Source organism: Hippichthys cyanospilos, chromosome 4 (assembly GCF_059441005.1).
Source record: "Hippichthys cyanospilos isolate Australia breed blue-spotted pipefish chromosome 4, RoL_Hcya_1.0, whole genome shotgun sequence".
NCBI lineage: Eukaryota > Metazoa > Chordata > Actinopteri > Syngnathiformes > Syngnathidae > Hippichthys > Hippichthys cyanospilos.
Genome location: NC_142372.1, coordinates 6,634,971 through 6,659,033, shown reverse-complemented (window position 1 = coordinate 6,659,033; position 24,063 = coordinate 6,634,971). Strand labels below are relative to the sequence as shown.

At 40.1% G+C, this 24,063-nt stretch overlaps 1 protein-coding gene across 3 annotated transcripts in view; it reads right to left on the bottom strand.

Moving 5' to 3' along the window:
* Nucleotides 1–24,063, bottom strand: part of adcy7 (adenylate cyclase 7) — a 40,708-nt gene that overhangs the window by 12,709 nt on the left and 3,936 nt on the right. For 2 of the 3 annotated variants that reach the window (XM_088412800.1, XM_088412802.1), the window contains exons 2-9: nucleotides 7,718–8,245; nucleotides 5,904–6,101; nucleotides 5,036–5,200; nucleotides 4,192–4,341; nucleotides 2,910–3,070; nucleotides 780–891; nucleotides 576–703; nucleotides 214–372 (exon numbers count right to left, since the gene is read on the bottom strand). In XM_088412800.1, coding sequence (XP_088268926.1) covers nucleotides 214–372; nucleotides 576–703; nucleotides 780–891; nucleotides 2,910–3,070; nucleotides 4,192–4,341; nucleotides 5,036–5,200; nucleotides 5,904–6,101; nucleotides 7,718–7,882 — 1,238 coding nt within the window. In that variant the 5' untranslated portion in view covers nucleotides 7,883–8,245. Of the gene's footprint in view, nucleotides 1–213; nucleotides 373–575; nucleotides 704–779; nucleotides 892–2,909; nucleotides 3,071–4,191; nucleotides 4,342–5,035; nucleotides 5,201–5,903; nucleotides 6,102–7,717; nucleotides 8,246–11,696; nucleotides 11,809–24,063 lie in introns of those variants that run through there. The other variant, XM_088412801.1, reaches the window with a different exon arrangement.

The following is a 24,063-nucleotide window of genomic DNA, read 5'->3' as shown; positions in this document are numbered from 1 at the left end:
AAATGCTCTGCAGTTGCTCCATTCCTGTCCCACTCTGTGTGACTTTGAGGATGCACAGCTCTCGGGCATGCCTACAAGACAGGTGTTTGGCTCCCGGCGTAACCATGGGAGTTGCGGAGGGAATAGAATGGGCAGGAGTTGTAATCTACTCCATGACAGCAAGACTGTGACAAGCACATTACAAGACGATCGCGTATTAGAAGTAGAACCTACCCCGGAAGGCCTCCTGATTCCATATGATTGGCTAGCGTCACGTCATGTGACCACACATCAAACTGCCACTTGCGCAGGCCAATGACGCCGCACAGAACGTTGCCTGAGTGCACGCCCACCCTCATGTTGATGTCCACGCCGGTGGCCTCTCGGACCTGCCTGCCGCACAATAAACAAACAAAGTGGCTATAGACGCTACTACTACTGAAGTCCAAATAGAAAATGTTACAGTGTTACTATTTTAAAAAATTAAATTAGTGTGCGTCATGTGCCCGAAGGGGTCCCCCCCTTGTAAATCAAAGTACTGTACTAATGTGTACTCCGTTTTCCTCATTATTGCTGTTATTAGTAGAATGACTTACTTAATGGCTTCACACATGTCCAGGCCCATTTTCACACAATTTTTAGCATGTTTAGGCAGAGACACCGGCAGGCCTGATACACAGTAATAGCAGTCACCCAGGATCTTGATTCTCATGCACTCGTTTTCCTGGAAAGAAGTGTATGCGTGAGGAGACTTACATATTTTGGCAAGCCTGTTCAATGTAGGGAACACGCACACTGACCTTGGCGATTTGGTCAAACTTTCCAAACAGTTCGTTGAGCATGACGACAAGCTCCTTGGGGGAACAGTCGCTGGCCAATCGGGTGAAGCCCACAATATCGGCGTAGAGAATACTGCAAGGAAGAAAACGCGTCACAGAGCTATAGCAAACATTGAAGAGGTAAATTTCAACAAAACTGTTTGGAATTCCATTTAAAATAAATAAATAAAAATTCAAAAAATAACTTTCAATATTTTGCGCATCAGTGAATAAAGAGGAAAAGTGGAAATATATTAAAGTTAAAAATAATATCTATAGTGTATATCATAATCTAAAACCGCTTCACACAACGTATTATGTCAGTTATGTTATGGCTTCTGTTTTTCAAGCGACATGTTAACTTGGCGAGTTCAAGTATACAGAGAAGTGCATACAAGGCTAGAGTTACAAACAGTATTTGTGCAAAGTAATGAATGTAATCCATTACACAGCCAAACTGTTTTTTTAAATAAGAAATGTCTATTTTCATTCATTGTATTTTATTGAGTACATATTTTAATTACTGTTTTTGATATGTTTTGTAAAGACCTTTGGTAGAGCTGTTTTGGTTTTAAAAACAAATATGTATTGTACTGTATTCAATTTTTTTATATATGTTTATATAGCGATTTTGCGACATGACAATATAATGATTCCTAAATTTCATGTATATAATTGTAATTATTGTTTTTGATAAGTTTTGTAAAGCACTTTGGTCCAGGTGTGGTGGTTTCAAAACCTATACAAATATGCATTGTATTTAATTATTTTTTTAATATACAATACAAGGCACTTTGTCATTTTGTGGTGTTGCGTGTGGAATTTTGAAGGGGAAATATTTAATTTTTTTTTAATTTGGAATGAGGCTGTAACATAAAACATGGGACAAGAAAAGCGATGTGAATGCTTTCTGAACGCACTGGAAATAAAATAAATGCATACATTATTCCATCAAAAATAACAATGTAGAAAAATGCACACATAAAATAAACATGCTACAATGGCGCGGTTTTTGCAGCACAATAGATTCCATTATTTCCTATGGGAAAATGTTCGACTCGGCTGCACAGTATACTAATGTATATATTGAACGAGCTGTCAGCCTGGGCTGCTGAGGGAAAAAAAAAAAACACACACACATCCCTTCTTCACCATCATAATGACTTGGACAAAATCAGCCAGGTGCTTGAAGGAGACAACGCCACAAAAGGCGCAATGACTACTTTGACCGCAGTAATTATAGAGACGGGGTCAGGGTTGCAACCTTTTCGCTCAACGCCTTCTCACTGCCAGACAGCCAGATTGATGCCTTTGAAGCCACCTCCTGATACACACGCAAACTATCGCAATCACACACAGACACACAATGTCTGTCTCCCTCACAAACACAGACACAGGACAGAGTGCTCTTTGAATGGTGATAAATCTCATTTCCTGTTGGAAATGATGAAAAGTAAAGTTAATAGCTGAATTTTGATTATAGTGGCCCAGTGAATCTTAATTATACATTTCAACGAATAAAGCGTAGTGAACGCTCGTCTTTCTCAGAATTAATCAGGAAACATATAATGTGATTGCTTACAGGCTGATCCAGGACAATTGCGATCTGCAAGTGGGTCAGTTGTCTGGAAGCAAACTAATCCGTCATTTAGACGGAAATCTGCTTTATGGCTCAATTTCATAAACGGAGACTCAAATGAAAGAGGCATAAATCCATGCTAAAGGGGAAATATTATGAAGAATTGAGAAGAAATTCACGTACCTCTGTTAACAAAAAAAAAGCTCTTATTAACCCACTTATTAGAGGAAAAAAACATCAGAAAAAAACAAGCTAACGACAGCAGAAATTGTTAATGCTCTCCATGAACGTAAAACATGCAGGGAATGGGGTGAGATGGCCAACTTCAAAATAAATGCGAGCTGCCAAATTTTTGGTACACTTATATTTTTAAGTTCATCCAGGCAGCGTGTTGTGGCGTAACCGCCTGATTGGTCTTCCTCCTACATCTATTAAAAATACTGTGCTGTGTATGTATGTATGTGGAAGAAAAAATAATTGTGAAAACTGCGACATCTCCAGAAATTGGGTTAAGCAAAAATTATTGTTATCACCTGACGTTTTCATGTCGCTTGACGTAGAGGCTGTGGAAATTATTGTCTTTAACCAGCCGCTGTTGCTCCTCCTTATCTTTGCAGTCCTGTAAACGCTCCATGATGGCCAACTTCATCTTCATGGAGATGTATACCGGCAGCACAGACTGCAGCAGGTTCTCCTGAAAAAAAAAAAAAAAAAAAAAATTGAACCTTGCCTTAATGCTGGACATCAGCGCGAGGTGCAGACTTGCATTTTTACAAAAGCTTCGATTCCTCTTTCTTGCAAACGACATCCGACGCTGGTAATAATCAGGAAAAATATTAAGGCAAAAATCGAGAGAAATATTTCAAATAAAGACTCCAGCGGAGGCAGAAAAATTTAATTAGCGCGGACTCGGCTCGTCACAACGATAAACATCCTCGAGCAAGGTCAACTGGGGGCCGGCCAAGAATGGAGCTTCCCGGAGATCAAAGTAAACCATGAGGAAGATGAACAGGACCATAGTAACAATGCTCTTCAATTACACTGTATGCCTGTCATGTTTGCTTTCCGTGTTTGCTCATTGAGATGAATACAAAGCAGTAAAATCTATAAAAAAGAAGAAATATCGGGCTTTGCTATATTAAACTTGATTAAAAATCCCCATGTGTGTGTGGGGTGCTCATAAAATCGTTAAGAAAAAAAAAACTCTCATGAAGGCAGCAAGCTTGTCTTGTGTATATAGATGTGGCATATTTTTGGATGATAAAATGATCTCAGCAACTCCATTAGCCAAAATATGATTAACGTTGCAAATACGAAACAGCAAATATCCGTTTTTAATCCGTCTCCGGGGGCAGCCATTTTGTTTCTTGCTGTCAACTCAAAATGACATCCCAGTTGCTCAGAACTTAGATCATGACCACTCACAGCTCAGCTTGCGAACATCACGGGACCAAACTCAAAAAACATGTTAACCGTGATAGGAAAGGAAAATAGAATCTTGGAGGCGAACCCCAGAAAAATTTATGGGCTACGCCCCTTGAAAATACAATCCACTGTATTAACTTTACAGGGTAATCAAGTTTATGTGATTTCAGAGATATAAAACAGTAAAATATTAATGATTATAAATCTTGGAATCTATTTTATACTCAATTGAATACAAGCTAATTGCTAGCTGGATGGGAATAATTCATTAAAACCCCAATGACGTTTTTATACGCCTGTATAGATTCCGGACATTCGATTTCCAGTGCAGTATTTCATTTATAAAGAAACGGCACTGATGGAGTTAAAGAATGAAGGTGTTAAACTAACCTGTTGTCTCTTCTCAATCTCCAGCTTCATGCGCATGCTGAGGCATCGGAGCGTGTCCTGAAAGGTCTGCCGGAGGGTTTTCTCCATGAGGACCTTGTGAAACGCTCCCACCACGCTGCCACAAAGGAACACCACTGCGTTTGACAGCAGCTACAGACAAAAGCACAAAAACAGAATCATTACAATGTATGCTGCAAAAGCAGTTGATTCTTTTCCTGCAGTTTTCTACAGGAAATCATGTGAAGTGAAATCAATCATATTAAATGCCAACCCAGTTAAAATGGATTTTTGACATGAAGCATTCATTTTTAACCTTTCAAGATTCGTTTTCTGCGTGTGGTGTACCTGAGACACTGGATTTTACATCACATATATTGTTACCTTGGAAAAATGGGTTCATATTTTGAGAAAAATATCGCGTGTTCCATGCTTTAGACGAGAATTTGTGATAATGCCGTACTTCTGAATTATACTTTGCCAAGCCCCTGCTAGGAAATAGAAAACTTTCCACACACCCCCCACAAACACACACACACACTGACCATAAATAAGATTATCTATAAAAATTGTCTAAGTATACCTAAACCTGTATCCTTTTTAACGTTAACAAAAGAAAAAAAAAAAGCTATATAAATCCATTTTCAGAAACATTTTTTTTACAGCGTTTATATGGGTGACAGCTTAGTCTAAAACAGAAAAAAAAACAAGTACATCAAGTGCTTAAAAAGAAAAGATGAAAATTCTTGTCTTATTGCAATTAAAGTTTAAATAACAAAAACAAAGCCTTTTCCCTGGGGTCATCTGTGCCACCCACTGGATTTTGAGAACTGTTGTAATGCTTCACCTGATTGGTTAGGTAGGGCTCATGCACGTCCCTATACAGGGTGAGGCGCAGCGTTAGCGCCACGATGTGGGACAACGACGAGAGCACGCTCAGCGCCACCGCGTACCACCACGGGAAAGGCAGCATGGTGTATACGGTGAAGATGATGAACAAGAAGAATGGCACCTAGGGGAATAAACATTTTTTTCTTAAATCAGTTTTGTAGAGAAAAAGGCACATAAATGACTCATCATACAGTCTTTTCATGATTACATTTGTTCTTTACAAGGCCTAATTTGTGTAAAATTATCCTTTTCCTGCATTATCCACACATCATTCTCGCAAAATGATTTTTTTTTTTGAAGGGCCTTATAATATAGTAGATGGGTGAATAATGACAATGATAGATGGGTGGATAACTTTATATTTAATGTTTCCTTTTTCTTTCTTTTTTTTAAGGCCAATTGGCAGCAACATTGTCCTCTTGGAAGACCGCTGCATAATTTCAGTACGTCAACTTATTTCTCTTAAAGGTGAATTCAAACCTACACTTTTCTTTGCAATAATTTGTCCTATGAGCCCCCGTTATTTTAAACACGGCATTCTAACTGATTTTATCAATCTCATGGGGTGGCCATTTTGTCACTGGCTTCCGCCTGAAAGTGTCCTTACAGTTGGTCAGAATCAGATCAAAATCAATCACGGCCTACCTGTTTTCTGAGTAAGGTCATGACATTTGGTAGTTACCTGAGCTCTGAGCAACTGTCATATCATTTTCAGTTGACAAAAAGGGGCAAAATGGCTGCTGATTACTTCATATTTCATAAAGGCACTATTAATCAGATTGGCGTGTTGGATGCCTCTCTTTTCATGAAAACGAGTTGTTCACCTGGTCCCACGGTAGCACAACGGGCCCGCTGAAGATGAAAGTGAAGCCCATAACCAGGTGCGCCGCCCACACCAGCAAGCCCAGCGGACGGCGCCAACGTTGGGACAACATTTCGGTGCACACCAACACGAAGACGGCCAGGAAGACGCAGAAGCCGCCGCTCACCACGCCCACAAAGGCACAGTGCTCCTGGGCGCTCTGAAAAAGTTCCCACACAAATGAACACCTCGCAAGCAGAGGGGACAATAAAGAGTTGCAGACATTCTTATGTAAGAGCACTCAGCCATCAGAGCGAATGCAAAATCAATAGGAGGAGCACGGCTAGACTCTTAATGGCATTAAAGAGGTACAAATCCATTCAAATGCTGAAAGAAAAAAAAAAAAAAAGAAAAAACATGTAAGCACAAGTGACTAATGCATCTTCCCAACAAATAATACCAGAGAAATTAAATACAGATACTTAGTATTGCTCTCGGTCATACACAGACAACCCATCCATGTATTTTCTATAACATTCGTTCTCACTGTGGTGACAAAGCAAGTACAGCTCAATAATATCACGACTCAGGGCGCCTAAAAGAGTGGAGGGCAGTCACCGAGAAGATGGAAAAAAGAATGGCAATGCATTTTACTGGTAAGGGTATTCCATCAACAAATTATGCATCGTCCAATGAAAACCAGCTCGAGTTTTGTTTTTCTTTTGAAAGAAATATATGTATATAAATATATATACAAAAGCCACAAAATTGGGAATGGACAGTTGTCAGTTCATTATGCTTAATTAATCTATAACCGATTAGTTTTTTTTTAAATCCAGCTTTTAACAGGATTTTCTAAAGTTGAACAACTGTTTGCAAGCGAGTGTCGCACTGAAACACAAAAACGTGGAGCTAAGCACGGAGACAAGGGGTTAAAAAGGGACAGCGCCAAGTCTGCTTGGGGAAGGCCATCAGCGCATGGTATTTGGAGCTTTCTGGTTGCCACGGCAACCTTTTAAAAAAGGCCCCACATCACTCGCCTCTTCTGACGAGGTCGTGCTGTGAGACTTGACAAGGCAGGGGAGAAAACAACTATCATTGTGAATGAATGAAAGAATGAATGAATTATACTGGAAGTGACATGAAAGGTCACATCTTATTCTTCTTAACGCTGCACAATTCTCCCAACTATTCCTTGTGCCATCATTGACACGTAAGCAACATGGCGGGGGACCACTTTACATCATTTAAGCTTTCATTTATAGGAACGAGTAACTCTCGTTAGTATAGGTGCTAACCAAAACAGCAGCACCTACCCAGGGATGTAAAACATCGACTCTAAATCACGTCGTACACTGTCCAAAAATAAAGAGCCTTTACATTAAACCCGTGTGGCTAAATGTGCATCACTTGTTTGCATTCCTCTACAAAAGCCCACTTTCACTTGTCATATTTGCATGTGTACATTCCTTCCTTTGCTTAGTAATAATTGAAAAAAAAAAAAAGTCCTCCCACCCGCTAACAGATGCCTTCTCCCATCTGGAGTCGAATAAATAATGTGTGTGGTGAGTACTGCGTTGTCCATCTGGAATACAGTGAAACCCCGCATGTTTGTGATTTGTAATCTGTAAATTTGTGCATTTCTTTTGGGGATCTGTTTTTCCTTCAGAACTCACCTATTTGCTGTTTTGTCAAGAACAAAGCAAGCAAAGCACGTCTAGCTAGCTCCACCACAGATGGAGTCAAGACACAAGTCTCAAGCGGTCTCATGTCTTATTCTTCCAATCAAAATTGTCTGCAAAAATGTTAAAAATAGGTGCGTGTGAAGAGACTCACCAGTCCAAGGGCGAAGAAGAGGACCAGGAGGACCCCACATGAGAGCATGGAAAGGCCCAGCAGGAGCACCAGCGGCTGGTACTGGCTGATGCATGAGAACTTGCGGTATAGCGCCTCGTTCTTTAGCTCCTGGTCATTCAACAAGTATTTCCCCTTGGCCGGCATGGCCAAGCGCTTCGTAAGATCGGTTAAAAAAAAAAAAAAGCTTTTCGGTCCAGGCTAGCTCATGGTACTCCAGTGAAGTTTGTCCGTGACATCCTGTCTACTTCTTGAATTTTCTATGCTGTGTCGTGTACTGGCTGGCTGGCAGGCCACCTTCATACGCTGCCAGTTACAGCTCTGTGGAGCTGTAAGGAAAACTCAGGGGGTCAAAGACACACAGAAGGGAGGGCGACGGGAGGAAGGGGAGGAGAGGAAAAGCAGAAGCTGAAGAGGGTATCAAAAGAGGTCATCGGTGCCGGGATTGGGCTCGTGAAGCAGCGACAAGGTCGGCGGCTTCATACTGTTGGCGCAGCACCACCGTTGTACCTGGGTGGAACAGACGAGCCAATTAGAGCGTTATCCGCACGTATGTATTTTTTTTTAATTTCTGAACTCATTTCACATTTTAGACATTAAGGGACTGTTTTAGATCCAAAACGGCAGGAGTCTGATGGCGGATCAAACTATAGGAGTTAATAAAAGTCACTAAAGCTGGCTTAATAACCCTAACTTGCATTTAGCATACATCTACTTAGGCCAACCCAAACCCCAAACAAACCTTGTCATAATGACATAAACCCAATTAAAAAATACAATTAGGTGATAAAATAACCATTTGATGATAATAACAATAAAAAAAAGAATATTTGGGTAAATATGACCCTATTTTATGGTTGATTTTTTTTTGTACAACCCTCAAAAATGGGTTGATTTTTCTAATAGAAAATAAAAAACTGGCTTTTTTTTTTATATAAGAGAGCCTACTTACAAGGGGTTATTTTGTAGACATTTTATTTAGAAGGTGCATAGCCAGTTATGAGAGGTATATACCAGTCAGTGTGGTATATAATTGTGGGTAGAACCAGGAAAACACATACATACAATTGACAATGTCATTCATTCAAATCCTATTGGCATTAGCCTCAATGATTCATTTGGAAATGAAGTATAAACATGTTAATTGAGACACAATCCTGGGTTTCCTCATCCTTGTTTTCTGCAAGGTTAACAGAAGGCAGCCGCAATACTAATGGGAGATGCTCCTGCCTAATGAGTGTCCTTTATTGGAGGCATTACACAAACAATGGACTGCACTGGAATGGAATGACATCCTATAGGAGCGGCAAGCTAACACAAATGACTTTACGCTAGGTCCGGCTGACCTGACAAACACAAAAAGCTTTTAATGCTGATGATGGGTACATAAAATGTGACTTATGACATAGTGAGCACATCATATTTCCACCAATGGTTCCCGCCATGACTTCAATCCAACGACAAGAGAATGACTAATATGCTAATTAACTCTTTCTGTGGCTAGCGTTACTGGAAAAGGAACCCTCCAGAGGGCCTATATAGTATTTAGCATTTTCACTCACTTTTCAAGGGCAACAGAATATTTTGTGCCATGTCTATGTAAATATGGGTGCTACCATTGAAAGATTGACTTCCATTCTTCAGTTACACTTGCATGTAGGTATCAGCTGTGTTATAAGCGGAAACACTGCCAGTTTTTTTTGTTTTGTTTTGTTTTTGTCCAGCAAGCCAGTTGTTTGAGCCATGTCAATTTCATAGATATCCTTTCAGCCAACTTGTCATGTCCGCTTTTTATTTTTGAAATTCTTGTTACCCTACCCTAATGGTAACCTGCTAGCTATTTGTAAATAGCTCTGCCAACTACACATTTCCAGCTTAATTAAGCTTTATTTTCAGAGCAAGGCAAGCAGGTTTGTAAACTCACCAGAGACAAGGTGGACTTTGCGCCACTGTCAATAGAAATCTCATTTCCGCCAGCTGCTCATATGTGTAAGACGTTTGTCCTTCGCATAGCAACAAATACCACATGCCATAAAAAGGAAGGAGGATCATTCCGTGGTTGAGCCAAACGGGCTATGAGATGGGTTTTATGTTTTGGACAGAGACGATAAAGCGCTGTGATGATTGGAACACTTTACTCATTTGTGCGGAACAGTTACAAAGCAGACCATACTTGTGTGTATGACAAAGCACGAAGGGCGGAACAAGTGGTTGTGAGGTTGAACACCAGACTTCTCTGATCGCTGGGAATGCTGCTTGCTATATGAAAGCAGAGAGTAAAATGGCATATCTATCATATATATTTGACACTCTCAATGTGTTTGAGAATGTGAATGTGGCTGGCTTGCAACCAGTTCAGGGTGTCTCCCGCCTACTGGCCATAGATAGCCGGGATAGGCACCAGCAAGCCTGCGACCCTAGTGAGGTTAAGCAAGAGTTTAGGCTTGAGCTTAAAAGGGAAGTCAAGTAAAAACTATTCGCTATAATAATATGCTCTATGTGTCTCCACCCGTCTAAACTAGGGCTGAAACGAGTCCTCAGGTAATTAGTAGACACTTCAGAAGTTTAAGAAATAATATTTGGAAACAAATGCCTTGGTACGCTTATACAGCTGCGACTAGGATAAATTAGCTGCTAGCTAGCCAGCAGCGCTCAAGTGCCCCATATAGGCTGGCGTGTTACACATAAATGACTGCACACAGTTTGATGCTGACAGCCTAACAGTTGCCGTTGCTACTGATCACATTTTAACAAAGGCATCAAGAGTTGGATGTGCTCTTTCAGCTGGCAAACACGTCTCCTAAACCAACATTTTTGTAATTTGTCTAAAATATGATTTGGGGTAGTTTGGGGTGCTGGCAAGCACAGTTAAAAATGTTGATCATCAAAAATGTATAAAGTTGGTTATTATGTTTCTATAATTTTTTTGTAACCAAGCAAAAAAACATTTTTTTTATTTTTATCTGGATACAATTTGGTTTTAATTTGAGGTATAGTTGTATACCAACAATAGTCGATAGCTGCATCCCTAGTCTGAATCACAGCAATCCCATTAATGCTGCATTTGTGGAATATAAATTCAGCAGCAAAATCCAACATTTGTTATCCTTCTCTGGGGGCAGCTATTTTGACATACATCACAATCCATAAGAGCTCAGATAACGACCAATCACAGCTCACTTGTTTTCTGTTGTTTGGTCATGTGATATTCGCTAAGCGGAGCCCGTACTTATGGTTTTCCTCAGATGGCTATTATGACTGGGAAACCATAAAATATATGTTCCATGACCTCATGGTATTATTACATTACTGTATGCTCAGAGAATTGAATCGATTATCATAGAACAATGTTGGCAACAAAAACGCTCTGTATAGTATGTAATTGCATCACAACAGACTATGATTTTTATCCCACAATATTTACTCTAATGTTCATGTTTTTTAATATGCACCAACAGGCGCAGCACTACCAACTTTGTTGTATCAGCAGTGCTAACAATTTAGTTGTATACCTTCAATTATATAGCAAGGCCCCGTGTCCCCCAAAATCTTGAACACTAGCTATGTGTGGGGGGAAAAAACAAGGACAGGTGCTTTTACTGCAACATGTCTAACGTTACCATGGACCCACCGGTCTGGGAGAAGGAACAACAGCGAGGGCCTGTGACGTACAGACTGAGAGGGGATGAATGGGCAGTCGGGTCTTTTCAAAGCTTGGCAATGAAGGGCGATGGCGTCGCAGCCTTGTCGGCTGGCGTCAACCAACCCGGAAAACAAAGCCGTGGAACGTCAGAGAGCAAACGTTGACAGAGTCGCTGTTTTATGAGGCATTAAAAAAGAAAAAAGAAAGGAAAGAGATAATACATTGGGAGTCTACTCGTGTCTCCAGTGAAACGGTGAAAAGTCCTTTTTTTTTTTTTTGCTTTGCAGGAACGCTGTAAGGAATATCGAAGAGTGTTACCTAAGACAAGATCCGAGCAGCTTGGTAAAATCTCGGTTTGAGAATCTGCCACAATTCTTAGCTTGTGGGCTCGAAACGTTGAATCCATACTGTTCATTGGCGCAACTTTGAGTTCTGTGTGTACGTTATGTAACCGTAATCAAAGACTTACTGTAGTTATGAACCGTGAACTGCTCTTTGTCTAGACTTCCAAGTCAACCAAAAACGTTGCTCGTCACATTTGTTTGAACTCACTGCCACTGACAGCTACACACATGAAACCTATCGTCGACGATGGCGGCGAATGAGCTACAAGTCAATTCCAATTACTCCTGTTGGGTACACAGCGTTTACGCGTTTCTAAGCGATCGTGCCAATGCTAGCAGGTTTAAGTACTGTAGATTTGCCTGATCCAACTGATAAACTAGTAAAAGATGAGACTAAATCTTTTCATAGGATATACAGTAGATATATTTTGATACAAGAATAGTTCATAGCCTTGCATATAGATGTTTTGTTGAGTTCACCATTAAACAGTTTAAAAAGGCGAAAACTGTCGTCAATATTTGGTGTTTCAAAAAATGATTGTTGTTCAAATCTGCACAAAATGAAAGGGTTGATAACAAGAGGGAAATTGTGGACAGGTAACAGTCGATCCTTGAAATTTGCAGGAGATTATCGGAACTGCTCCGATATTTGGCATTTTGATACATAAACATCAGTCAACAATTATATTAAATTATTTTTATTTTCACTTAAGGTTCTAAGAGATTTCGCGGAGCCCAGGACCCAACTTCTTGTGGTTTTTGTTTCAACTAAATGCAACACAGCAATTCAGTGACATTGTGGAAAACGTTATTTACGGTGTAAAACTAGGGAACTATTTATTTGTTAAAGTTTTCACACAACTTTTTTAGGACATGGTGCTGAGCTCCCTGCACGTTTTGTTAAGCCTTTAAAAACTACCATTAATTTCCCTCATGAAAAGATATGAAACAAATTGCCAAAGGAAAGTAAAAAAAACACTAAATAGTGATGCGTAAGCAGCAGTTTGTAAGATTTTATCTGTTTTTGGATACTTGTAGAATAAATGGTAGCTACTGGCCCAGGTGATTATGTCCTCGAAATATCACCATAGAAACAAAAGCCAGTCTGTTACAGTCCGTTTGCTGACCAGATTTTCCTTTTCTGTGATAGATAATATATGATGCAGTCAAATGTTGAGCCAGAACTCAGCTAGGCTATTTATTTTTCTTTAAATCCCTTTTGGAGCAAAGGCAAACGGGCTGAGCAGCTCCTTGCTGCTTTTATAGCATCTCTTTGTGTTGGTATTCAATAAGAGACAAAAGGTGACCTCTGGAACGGGAAAGTCGAGACACATTTTTCAGCCTGTGCTTCAAAAGGGTTCGACACAACGTTGTTAAAAAAACGCAGAAGTGAACAAATGTCTCAAACCTCTCACGTCTCTTAGTGCACAAACGTGATTTCATCCAGTTCAATTCTCTAGTGGTCACTATTGATGTAACGGTAAGACAGAAATCTCCGTTTGGTATGTATGTACTTGGGATGGAGCGAGAGACAAATTCCACCAGACAAGATGCCTCATGAGAAGCACAAGGAGAGATTTTTGCAAAATTTGTAATATAAAATAATGATTAACATACATTTCTTAGTTTTCAAAATGTTTTTTTTTTACCGAGCAGACTGGAGCAAAATTAGTGATTTTTGTGTGCAAATAAAAAAAAATAAAATAAAAAAAGAGATGACCTTTCATGCAAAAATGGGCAGGGTCAGGGGTTTTGGGTGAGTGCAAAGTGACCTGGCATGCAGAAATGGGCGGGGGGGAAGGGGGGGGGGTGCTCAGGCATGGCAAAGAAAGTTAGGGAGGGATTTACCAAAGAAGATAAGTAAAAATGCTCGAAATTGGTTGGCACTCTTGGGGTTGATTTTTGGGACAACACTTGGCACTAAAAGAGTTCATAGTTTGTCTTCTTTTTTGGAATATGGACATCAATCGTTTGTTGATGTTGAAACCAAATTTTCCAGCGGACCCAGCTGCCACAAAATGGCTGCTTTGACCATGCGGGTCGGATTCTCGTTTCAGGCTACCTTCCCAGGCTATCTAATGTAGCTCCATCAGCAGATGACTGATGGAAGTACAGCAATGCAGCGACCAGATTAGATTAGGCCCCTTGTCCTTCCCTCTGCCCCTCTCACAGTCCTGCGCAACAGCTATTGAATTAGCCTCATTTGATGCTAAACCACTAACAATATTACCACAATGCTGTATCAGTGTTGATTTCAAATGCCGGTGTGCATAATAATAATAAATGTCCAATATGATGGAGAAATGCGTTGATGTTGAAATGAGTCAGCCTTTACTTAAAGCTAGAGCCACGTGACCATCAAATGACTGTCGTTGAGTCAAACAAGGATTTATTGATTTTAAGAGCTATAGAATGGGGTCTAAACATATCAGCCGTAAGACAAATTCAATATTGAAATAGCCTTGATTGAATCAAGTCGGAGCCATTTCCTTCTCAAATGCTGTGTGGAATCAAAAACACACTTGCACGGACACAAAACACATACGCCGAAGCTCGACTTAACGAGTCAAAGACAAATGATCAATGTGGGGAAAGAATGATCAAAAGAATCTGCTTTTTTTTGCTGACAGTTATTTAAAAACACCAAGCTCCAATAAAGCTCACCTGTTGTAAAAAAGTAGTTAAGATTGTATTAACCGGTTTAAAAAAAAAAAAAAAAAAAAAGATTCCAGTTAGCACCGCTACTGCCCATGTGTGGATCAAACTAGTAGCACTTCGTATTACACAGTACCAAGAAGTAGCTATCAGTTTCAAAGAGGTTGGTGATCCCTGCACTATACTTTTGGTCAGAAAATTATCATACCTCTAGAATCCAGATCTGCCCCGTGCGGACAAAGAGTAACTTTTTTTTGACTAGTTATGAAGGTAACATATAAGCCAGGGTTTTACTTCCATTCCATATTTCCAAAAAGAAAACCATCTACCAGAGTATTGTTGCTCACACTTTTGGAAATTGTATTCAATTCTTTTGGGATCATAGTTCTGAGTATAATGTGGGTTTAACGTATTGGTGAAGACTTTTTTGAAATCAGAGAGGGTTGTTGTACTTTAAGGGGGCACAAGTGATTTTAAAAGAAATCTGAAATGAAGACTAAGTACCTGTCGTGGACATTTGTTTTTTTTGTATAACTTCCCTGTTACCAAGGCGATATTCTGGTCATTTTATGACATCGCAAAGTTGCGGTAGGATTTCAAAGCCTCCCCACAGGTCTTTACGGACCCAGCAACCCAGCCAGGTTTGCATCTTTATGTCTTTAGGAGACATGCGAGGCGCCGCCGTCGGAACATGCCATCTCGCAAAAAGATGGGCTTTCTTGTCAACCTTTGGAAAAGCGCAGTCATTCTTTACAGGATGGCAATGCAGGTGGTGTTCGGGGCGTTTTTCGGGGCTCTGGTGAAGCAGGTCGAGGGCCTGAAGGACCAGCTTTGGATGGTCAACGTGAGGATAGAGCTCCAGGGCCAGAGGGTGAAGGAGCTCTCGGCCGAGCTGGAGCGAAAGGAGAGGGACAACAAGCCCCTGTGGGAGCAGGTCAAGTACCTGACCAATCGGCTCCAGGCCGAGAGGAACGACGCCAAGACGGAGGGGAAGCTACGGCGGGAAGAGGCGGCCAAATGTTTGGAAGAGGAGAGGCAACGGGCGGTAGCCCGGCGGAGGCGCGAAAGGGATGACCTCCTCAAAGATCTCAAACTGTTCCAGATGAAGTCCAAGGATAATCAGAAGAGGCTGGAGGAAGAGCTGGCAGCCAAGGCGGCGCAGCTCGACGCCAGCAAAGCGCATGGACGGTGGCTCCAGGAGACTCTGAAGAAGGAGAGGACGTCAATGGCCTGTGGCAAGATGAAGCTCGGACCCCTTCGGGACAAGACTAAGCTTCAGTTCGGTATTCATTAAACTACCGCAAGACTAGAATTGGAGATGGGGGACTCGAGTCATGAGATCACTTATTAACTCGTTCAATACCAAAGGCATATTTTTACGTTAAGAACCCAGAAATTGTGGTCCTGAAATCAATTTTATCCGATCCTTTGTCATGCTCATGTCTTGCTCACATTTATCCGATCTGCACATAAACAACGAGACCAACAAGGAAGAAACATAACAATTTTGTGCTTAGGAAGGCGGAAGCAGGTTGGAAAACCAAAAAAATAACAGACAAGGCAGAGATAACTCAATAGAGTAAAAGCGAGGTGTATTTGTGTGTCTGTATCTAATTGAGCAAGCGAGACGTTGCACGCGCTGCGCCACAAAATGCCATGGACAAAAACCTCACCCTTCCCCTCCTCAATTTCCTCTTTATGTAACCGTGAAAATAGTCTAGCTCCAGTGTGACAGCCATTTCAACTTCTTCAGGCGCTCCATTCGTCCATTCATTGTGGTACTTCTGTAAACACTAACGTTAGGCACGTCCGCTGTGTGTGGCGTTACGGTGTCCTCAATGCGCATGCGGGAGAGTTTGGGGCTGTTTTGCATTCGTGCATAGGTCACATTTATTTGGAAACGTGAAAGACCTCACGAAAAAATAAATAATCGGAGTTGGGCCATGCAGTGTGACTGTAGCAATGGGACATTTCACTGAAAATGAGATGTAATACCACAACATATAAAAATTTTAATTGGGGCATTTTCTTTCCTCTGGATATTTGTGTAGTTTGAGTTTTAAAGAAAATAGGTATTATATGAACAAATGTGGGAAAAAAAAGATCATTTCAAGCAATTTAAAGAAAAACGTTATAAAGAGGGTATTTATGGGACCGAAAAGAAAGTAATTTTACTTTAATTATGATCACCACTATTCACTGGGAATTGGGACCATACAGCAAAAATCTACTTATGTGCCATTCATTGTTTTTGTTATATAGCAGGTTTTACCAGCGCACTTGAGAATAGATTTTCCTCCAAGTGGCCCCTGAGATAAAAAGTTTGACACACCTGGTGTAACATGCAAGATAAAAAAAAAAAAAGACTGACTCTTGAGCTTACTGGGTGTCTTGAAAAGCCCTATATAGACTTGCATTAGGCGAGATATGATATGATTTAATTTCAGCTAGCTTTGTGATCGGCAAAGTAAGTAATTCTGATTCATTTAAAAAAAAGGCGAAAAGCTCCAATGTGGTAGGACAGTCAGCACTACTGGCATAGAAGGAGGGAGTGAAACCTTGTCAACATTGAGTCATCATAACAGAGCTGAGCAGCATTTTGTGATATCTCAATTGTTTTTGTCGAATGCCCTCTCAGCAATGTTTCTCTGATGTCTCTTTTTTTGTTCTCATGAGTACAACCTTGTTATCTTCACAGCCAGAGTGTGAGACCAAACTGTACGGGCTAAGGTTTGGGGGAAAAAAAAAAAATACATACATTATATATATATATATATATATATATATATATATATATACACAAATTCTATGGAAATTACATGCGTACGGTAATGTGCTGATGCTGAATGGAAAACACGTGGAATTAATTTAGTAGTGCAACTATAGAATGTGAAATTTGAAGTTGGTATCATTAAAATTGGTAAAGAAATGTGGGAAAAAGAAAAATACAGCTAAAAACAAGATGGCTTGAATGAGCTCAACAGTTTGAAGTTGGGTTGCTAAAAATGTGGAACCTTTTGTGGAATGCCTCCTTCACTCTGTTTTCTTATTTGAATGTGGAAAATGTGGAATTGGAGGGAAGGGAAGGGCTAGGAATTTTTGGAACGTAAAAATAGTTCCACGAATGTCCTGAATTCTGTGAATACTTGAACGTTGAAATGAATAGAATTATACCGGAAGGAATAGAATTTCACAAAAGTGAAGGAAACACATTAATGTGGGGTATAGAATGACATTTTTTGAACTAGAGGTTGAACTGAGCTACACAGCACTAACTGACAAGGGCGTACAAACAAAGGAATTATATAAGTATTACACAATATCGCAAGAAAAATGACAGACGACCGATCTGGTTGCAGTGTATGCGCAGCAATGTGTGTGGGTGTAATAATTTGATTAGAGTACAGTGGCGGTGCTGATGGCACAGTGTGATTACCTTTGCAAATGGGTTCCCATTTTATTAAAGTCCATTTGGCACATATAGTCTGTTGTTAAAATTCAAGTGGGAGCCTCCCATTTGGATTCACATCCATTTAATCAACATGGAATTTAAAACGCTTTTACCTATCATCTGCAACTGTCTCCTTAAACAGGGAGTGGCTGACTCTGGCCCTCGAAGGCCGCTATCCTGCGTGTTTTAGGTGTTTTCGTCCTTCCACACAGCTGATTCAAATATTCAGCTCATACGCAAGCTCTTCAGCAGTCATCATAAAGATCCTGATCATTTGGATCAATTGTGTTAAAAGGTCCAACGCCATCCTGACATTGGTGAATGCAAGGCTAAAAGGCTGAGTGAAAAATATGAAATAATTTAGAATGCTATTGAATTATTGTGACTGATATACATTGACGTGGAATGAGTTGAATGTGATGAAGTCGTAATGGTTTGATTCCATTGAGAAAAGTAGAAATTACAGCGGGAAAACAAACTCCTGAAAAATGAGAGTTTTTGGTTTGTGTGTCCAAACGTTGGGTAAGGATTATTTGCCATTAGTAGGTATAAAGTGAACAGGTCAAAGTTGGAACGGTTTGAATTGGTCAAAACAAGTAGAAATGCTTTTAAAAAGCAAGTACATATTTTTACATTTTTGTGGTTATTTGAGTGGTGAATTGTTTAGGGAATTTACGGCATGTTGAAAATAATTCCAAAGGTGAATTTAATGTGTTTTAGGTTTGTTATAAACTGGAATTGTTGGAAGTAGTAGCCCATTAAAACACGAGTTAATAGTAATAGTGGTAAAACGCAACATAAAATTTGAATTGATTGTGTTGAAAAATAAGCCATATCTTTTTTTTTTGTTATGTGTGAATTTTTTGTATGTAGAGATGTGTATCCAAGGTGAAATCTGTTTTGATAAATCTCTGTTGTAAACGAATGGGATCTTTCTTGGGTAAATGTGAAATTTGAGAAACAAGAAAAACATGGCGACCAGATGGTGTGAATTTTCAATACGCTGAAATTTGAATAAAGTGAATCAAATGACAAAATTGGAAGGAGATGCAGGACAAAAAAAAGGGTAAGAATAAAGACAAATAATATTCGAAGAATAGCTATTATATGCAACTGCTGATGTTAACCAGTGGTAGACCAAATGCTGCCTTCACCGGTTCTGTGTAAAAGGCAAAGCCTGATCTTGCAGGCTTGAATTAGACTCCAAATCAGGCTTTGAACTGGGCTTTTGTTTTAAATAGACTATCTGTTCCATCACCCCCCCCTCCCCACAACGGACAGCTCAACTTTGATATCTCCATACCAGATACTGACCGTGTAAATTAGCTTAGTGACGAGGATGTGATAGCATGCGTGGCACAGAGGATTAAATTGTTGTAAATATTTTAAGAGAGGATTCTCTGAGACATGATCTATCTCATCTGATAACAGCTGCTTAAATCTTTGACACAGTGGAACCTCCGAGGTCTCACGGCACTGAGGCATGTTTGGCTTTTTGCCACACTTCAAACAGGAGCATCCCTAACAAGGGGGGAGTTAAAAGAACGAATGAATAAATATCACGAGATCCGTTAAGGAGGCTTATATTGGTTACATAGTTAGAATAGAAAAATACACTTTTTCCACTCTTACTGAGACAGCTGCTTGGAAAATAAACGCTCACAGTATGGACTGAGACCTCATAGATGTCATCTGTGCAGGAGCCATGCAGGAGTCAGCAGAGCAGGCTGATCTCATTACCTCAAATGACTCCTGGGAGTTATGGCTGACTGGAGAGGGGGTGGAGTCAAAGGATTCGAATAGAATAGCATCCCTGTCTTGACAAAAACGGCTGCTGAGGTGTACTCCCCAACCATCCAGAAACCTTGTTGGAATATCCTACTATAGCAGACTTTCAATGGAGGTCCTGTCCAAGCTCGCGGCTTGTGGCAGGGCATCGGGTTACGCTTTCTTTTAAAAGGCCACCTTCTGTGTTTTGCCGTCAAGAGCCAAGGAATGTGTAGGAAGGTGGAAGTTGTTTGAACAGTCCAACAGTAAGGAATGTCTGCAGACTTCCAGAGGTTTTTGTGGCCGAGAGGAGTTTTCAGCCCAAGTTGCCTGAAGCCAAGTTCAACCGCCGCTGCCACAGCCCAGGATGTCCCAAACGAGTTGTTCTGAGAAGACTCTCGCCATCATAACAAGTGTTCTCAACTTTTCGGCCTCATGTTTTCGGAAAATTGTTTCTCTACGTACGACAAATGAAAAAGTATGTAACGTTTAAATAACAAATTCTACAAGTGGTCCAATTCTATTGGCCAATACCCCCTTAAACACTAAGCCTTGGGATGACAAAATCTGGCATTTAAAAAAAAAATTGCTTGGGATTTCAAGAAAAAAAATTCAAGTTATGCTAATGTGAAAATTCCATTTTCGAGGAACTTCCAATAAAATAAGGGTTGACAAAGCTGAATGCCCCTTGTTGGCCACGAAATTAAAGATAAAAACAACTCAGATAAACTAAAATTGTTAAAAAGTTCCAACTTAAATTGCTGTTTTCACCCCCCCCCCCAAAAAAAAACAAAAAACAAACAAAAAAAAAAACATCGTTTTTGTTCATTTTTTTCAAACAGTATAGTTCCCAAGTGCCAAACTCCAGTCCTCGAGGGCCGGTATCCCGCATGTTGTCGAACCTTTTCTTTCAAAACACCAGATTCAAATGATTGGGATCATTTTCAAGCTCCTGCAGAGATTCCTAATTCGCTAATCATTTGAATCCGGTGTGTTGGCGTGATAAAACCAGAAAACGCGATTGGTCTAGTGGGGGAAATCATGAAAATGGTCTTCACATTTTGACGCCATGCTACACCCACAGCAAATGGGTACGGATGACTAGAATAGGAAGTTGAAATCTTTGATTTAAATGTTTTTGTGCTTGTTATTGTTTTTGTTCTACATAGAGGAGCAATGTTCCGAAAACCCGAGGTCAAAACGTATTCATTTTTTCCTATGAAGTGTTTAATTCCATACCTCCGGAAAGTTCACCTTTGAGGAAAAACACAAAATTACGAAGAAAATAGCGTGAAAAACTTCTTTGACATCGCTTCTTGGTGGCTCCCCGTGGCCGTGACCATTTCTCCCTTCCCTGTAAAATTTGCCCATTCACCAAGTGGTTTAATCTCAACTCTCTCTTTGTGATACTTGCTTCAAATTTGGTGAAATTTGTTGGTGAACATTTGGATGCCCCAATTTCCCGCTTTGAATCGAAATGCTGCGCTTTCTGTTCAATTCAGGACATGGGTTCATGGGAATTTTATAGTGCCTCCTGTTACGATAGATGTATCCACCTTGCACCCCAAATTTCATGTAGTTCCTATCTAAGACGAAAAAACGAAAAAACATTTTTGAATGGGGCCCTCAAAGGCAAATACAGTATAGCGTCATACTTGAACTAACACAAACCACATTGCCGTCACTCTTTTTGTATTTTTTTGTTACCTTTCCAATTTCACCCGTCGGAGTTAACGAGCACTACCGACAGCCCTGAGAGTGAGATTCAAGGCCAACGGCAACAGTCTACCGCACGCGCTCTCACTTCCTTGGCAACCGCGTGACTCATTTCCCCATTCACGCAGCAAGGACGGCTTGGCAAAAAAAAAAAAAAAAACAGAACCCGAACCTGCCACACAATTACGGTCTTAGACATGCTTGGTGAAAGGAAAGCAAGACGGTGCACTGTTCTGGAGGACAATTGGGAATCACTGATAAAAAAAATTAAAAAAAAATGGACAAAAGTATTCAGACGTTGCGGTTTGCCTTTGGTGATGGGTCCATGCACTACATGCAAACAACGCATTAAGTGCTGCATCCAGTAGGGAAAGGTTGTCTTTACACACACACACCTCTATTATGGGCTCTTATCTGTGGAATCAACAAGCTCCACCCACATTGTATTAAAAGCAAGTATTAAAAGCCAAACCACCTTTATTGGTCGATGATTTGGCAGCTAGGGTGTGTACAAATTAACACATAAAGAAATGATCATCCATCCATTTTCTATACTGCTTATCTGAAACATTATCATGTCAAAGCCAATAGGTAAGCAGAGCTGTAGTGTTAGCATTAGCCAGTGCCATTCACTTGTAAATCACAGGGGGCAGCTGACATTTGTGTCTGGCAATATGTGCGATATACACATGCAGTTCTGTGATTTGGTGAGAACTGCTGCCTCCACAAGGGAAATTTTCTGACTTTTATGGGCAGTTTGATGACAAGTAGCCACTTGCCTCAACACAATAGCCCAGCCCGACCAAAGGTCATTATGGCGTCAAAAACCGTGGACAGAACTATTCATCAATCAAGTGAATTCAACCAGTCTTACTAGCGGGTGTCAAGTATGCTGTAATTCTTCTTTTTTTTTGTTGATTTTCACCCCAAACATTGACAAACGGAAATATTTTCAGCTACGTTTTTTTTTTCTACAACTTATAACATTTCCTAGGTGTTGGTTGCATGCGGCAGTCATAATGCCCCAGGGTACAAACTATAGTGTCACTATTATGGTCCATGGCATATGTGGCTCCCATGCAGATGAATGCACCCCCCTCCAACCTTTTTACATCCACTCCAGTCTATTCAAATGAAATGTTTTGTACCAACAGAGAGGCTAATCACTCATTAAGCGACTCAATACAATCAGCAGGCCTATTGAAAAAGACAACAACACATTGCTGAATGCCATCCAAATGAGACTGAAAATCATCAAGTATTGGTGGTTACAAACTCAAATCATTACTTCAACAGCATGAGGCTTTTATGCCAAATAAAATGAACAACATAGCGGGAGCAAAGCAAGAACCCTTTTTCATGCGTACTACTGTACCTGTAAATGTGAGACACGTTATGATTTTCTGTTATTCAATTTTCCATGTTCACAGGATTTGAGAGAAACTACATACTGTATATATATATTTATTTTAAAATGTATTAAATAAACTATAAATGATTGATATTTTTTTGCATGAATAATACTTCATTTTCCTTCACATGAATAATTTAGGATTATATTGTGAAATGTTACTTTTTAGATTTTTTGTATTATCAGTACATACTTCAATTTTACAGGCTACTTTTTTTTTTAATGTTTATGAAACAACTTCATTGTTAGAGCATCTCTTTCGGAACTAGTATGTTTCACCATTCTTTTTCTTATGACACTTTTCCATGAAAAAAAAAAATGGCTGTATACAAAAAAGTAGGGATGGGCAAAAAGCGATACTAAGTATCAGTATTGGCCAAGACTCAGCCTTATTTCAATGTATTAGTACTCGTGACGGCAACCAATGCTAGGATCAGCAGGACTTTTGGAGCTGTTTTTTGATTGTTTATAAATCAAAAATCAGAAGCATAAAATACTGACAATACTGGATTGGAACAGGTAGGGCTTTAAAATGTCGTTTTTGGGGGCTGAAATTTTGTGTACAGAACGTCATAGTGGTATCGGTACTTGGTAATAGTGCCTACGCAAAAGTCGAGTATTTTTACTAGTATCGTGCAAAAAAAGGGGTACCGAACATCCCTATTAAAAATCATAATTCTTTCTATTTTTAAGTACGAGGGGATTTCTGCACAGTGAATAAATAAGCAGAAAGATAAAGTGGTGGTGGCCAATCATTCTGGTGTCGTTTAGCAGGTATGTAAAATTGGATCGAAGGTCTCTGGAGGCCCTCGTGCAGATGAGCCCTTCACCGGCATTGCATAACGTCCTTGAGCCAAAGTAAGTGAAAAAAATATTCAAAATGTGGAGAGCGAGAGAGAGAGAGAGGAAGAACAAGACACCCACACATCTCCACCGCCTGTGCTACTCAAAAACTCAAAATTCACAGGAGGCCCTCGTTGCCTCCGAGTGCGCTTCCGGCACTTTCCGTACAAGCAAATAAGTGTCAGGGTTCAAAACAGAAAGCTGTCACCTCCACCAAGGAAGGTTATGTTTGTTGCTTGGTCTATAAAAAAGGATGTGTTTTACTGAATGGTGGAGAGATGAATGTGAGACAAGGACAAGGGTAGTTTTTATTCCGGTAACCAACACGAGGAAGAGATCTGGTAGCTTAATTCTTATGAAATACTGTATTTGTCCACGAAAAACAAAGTGTATTCTAAAAAAATAAATAAATCCAGAAAGTTTTTACTATTGATCACGTTTCACAGAAATGTTGTATGAACTGTCATCTATTTGCCACTTCTGCGGTTAGATCGTGAC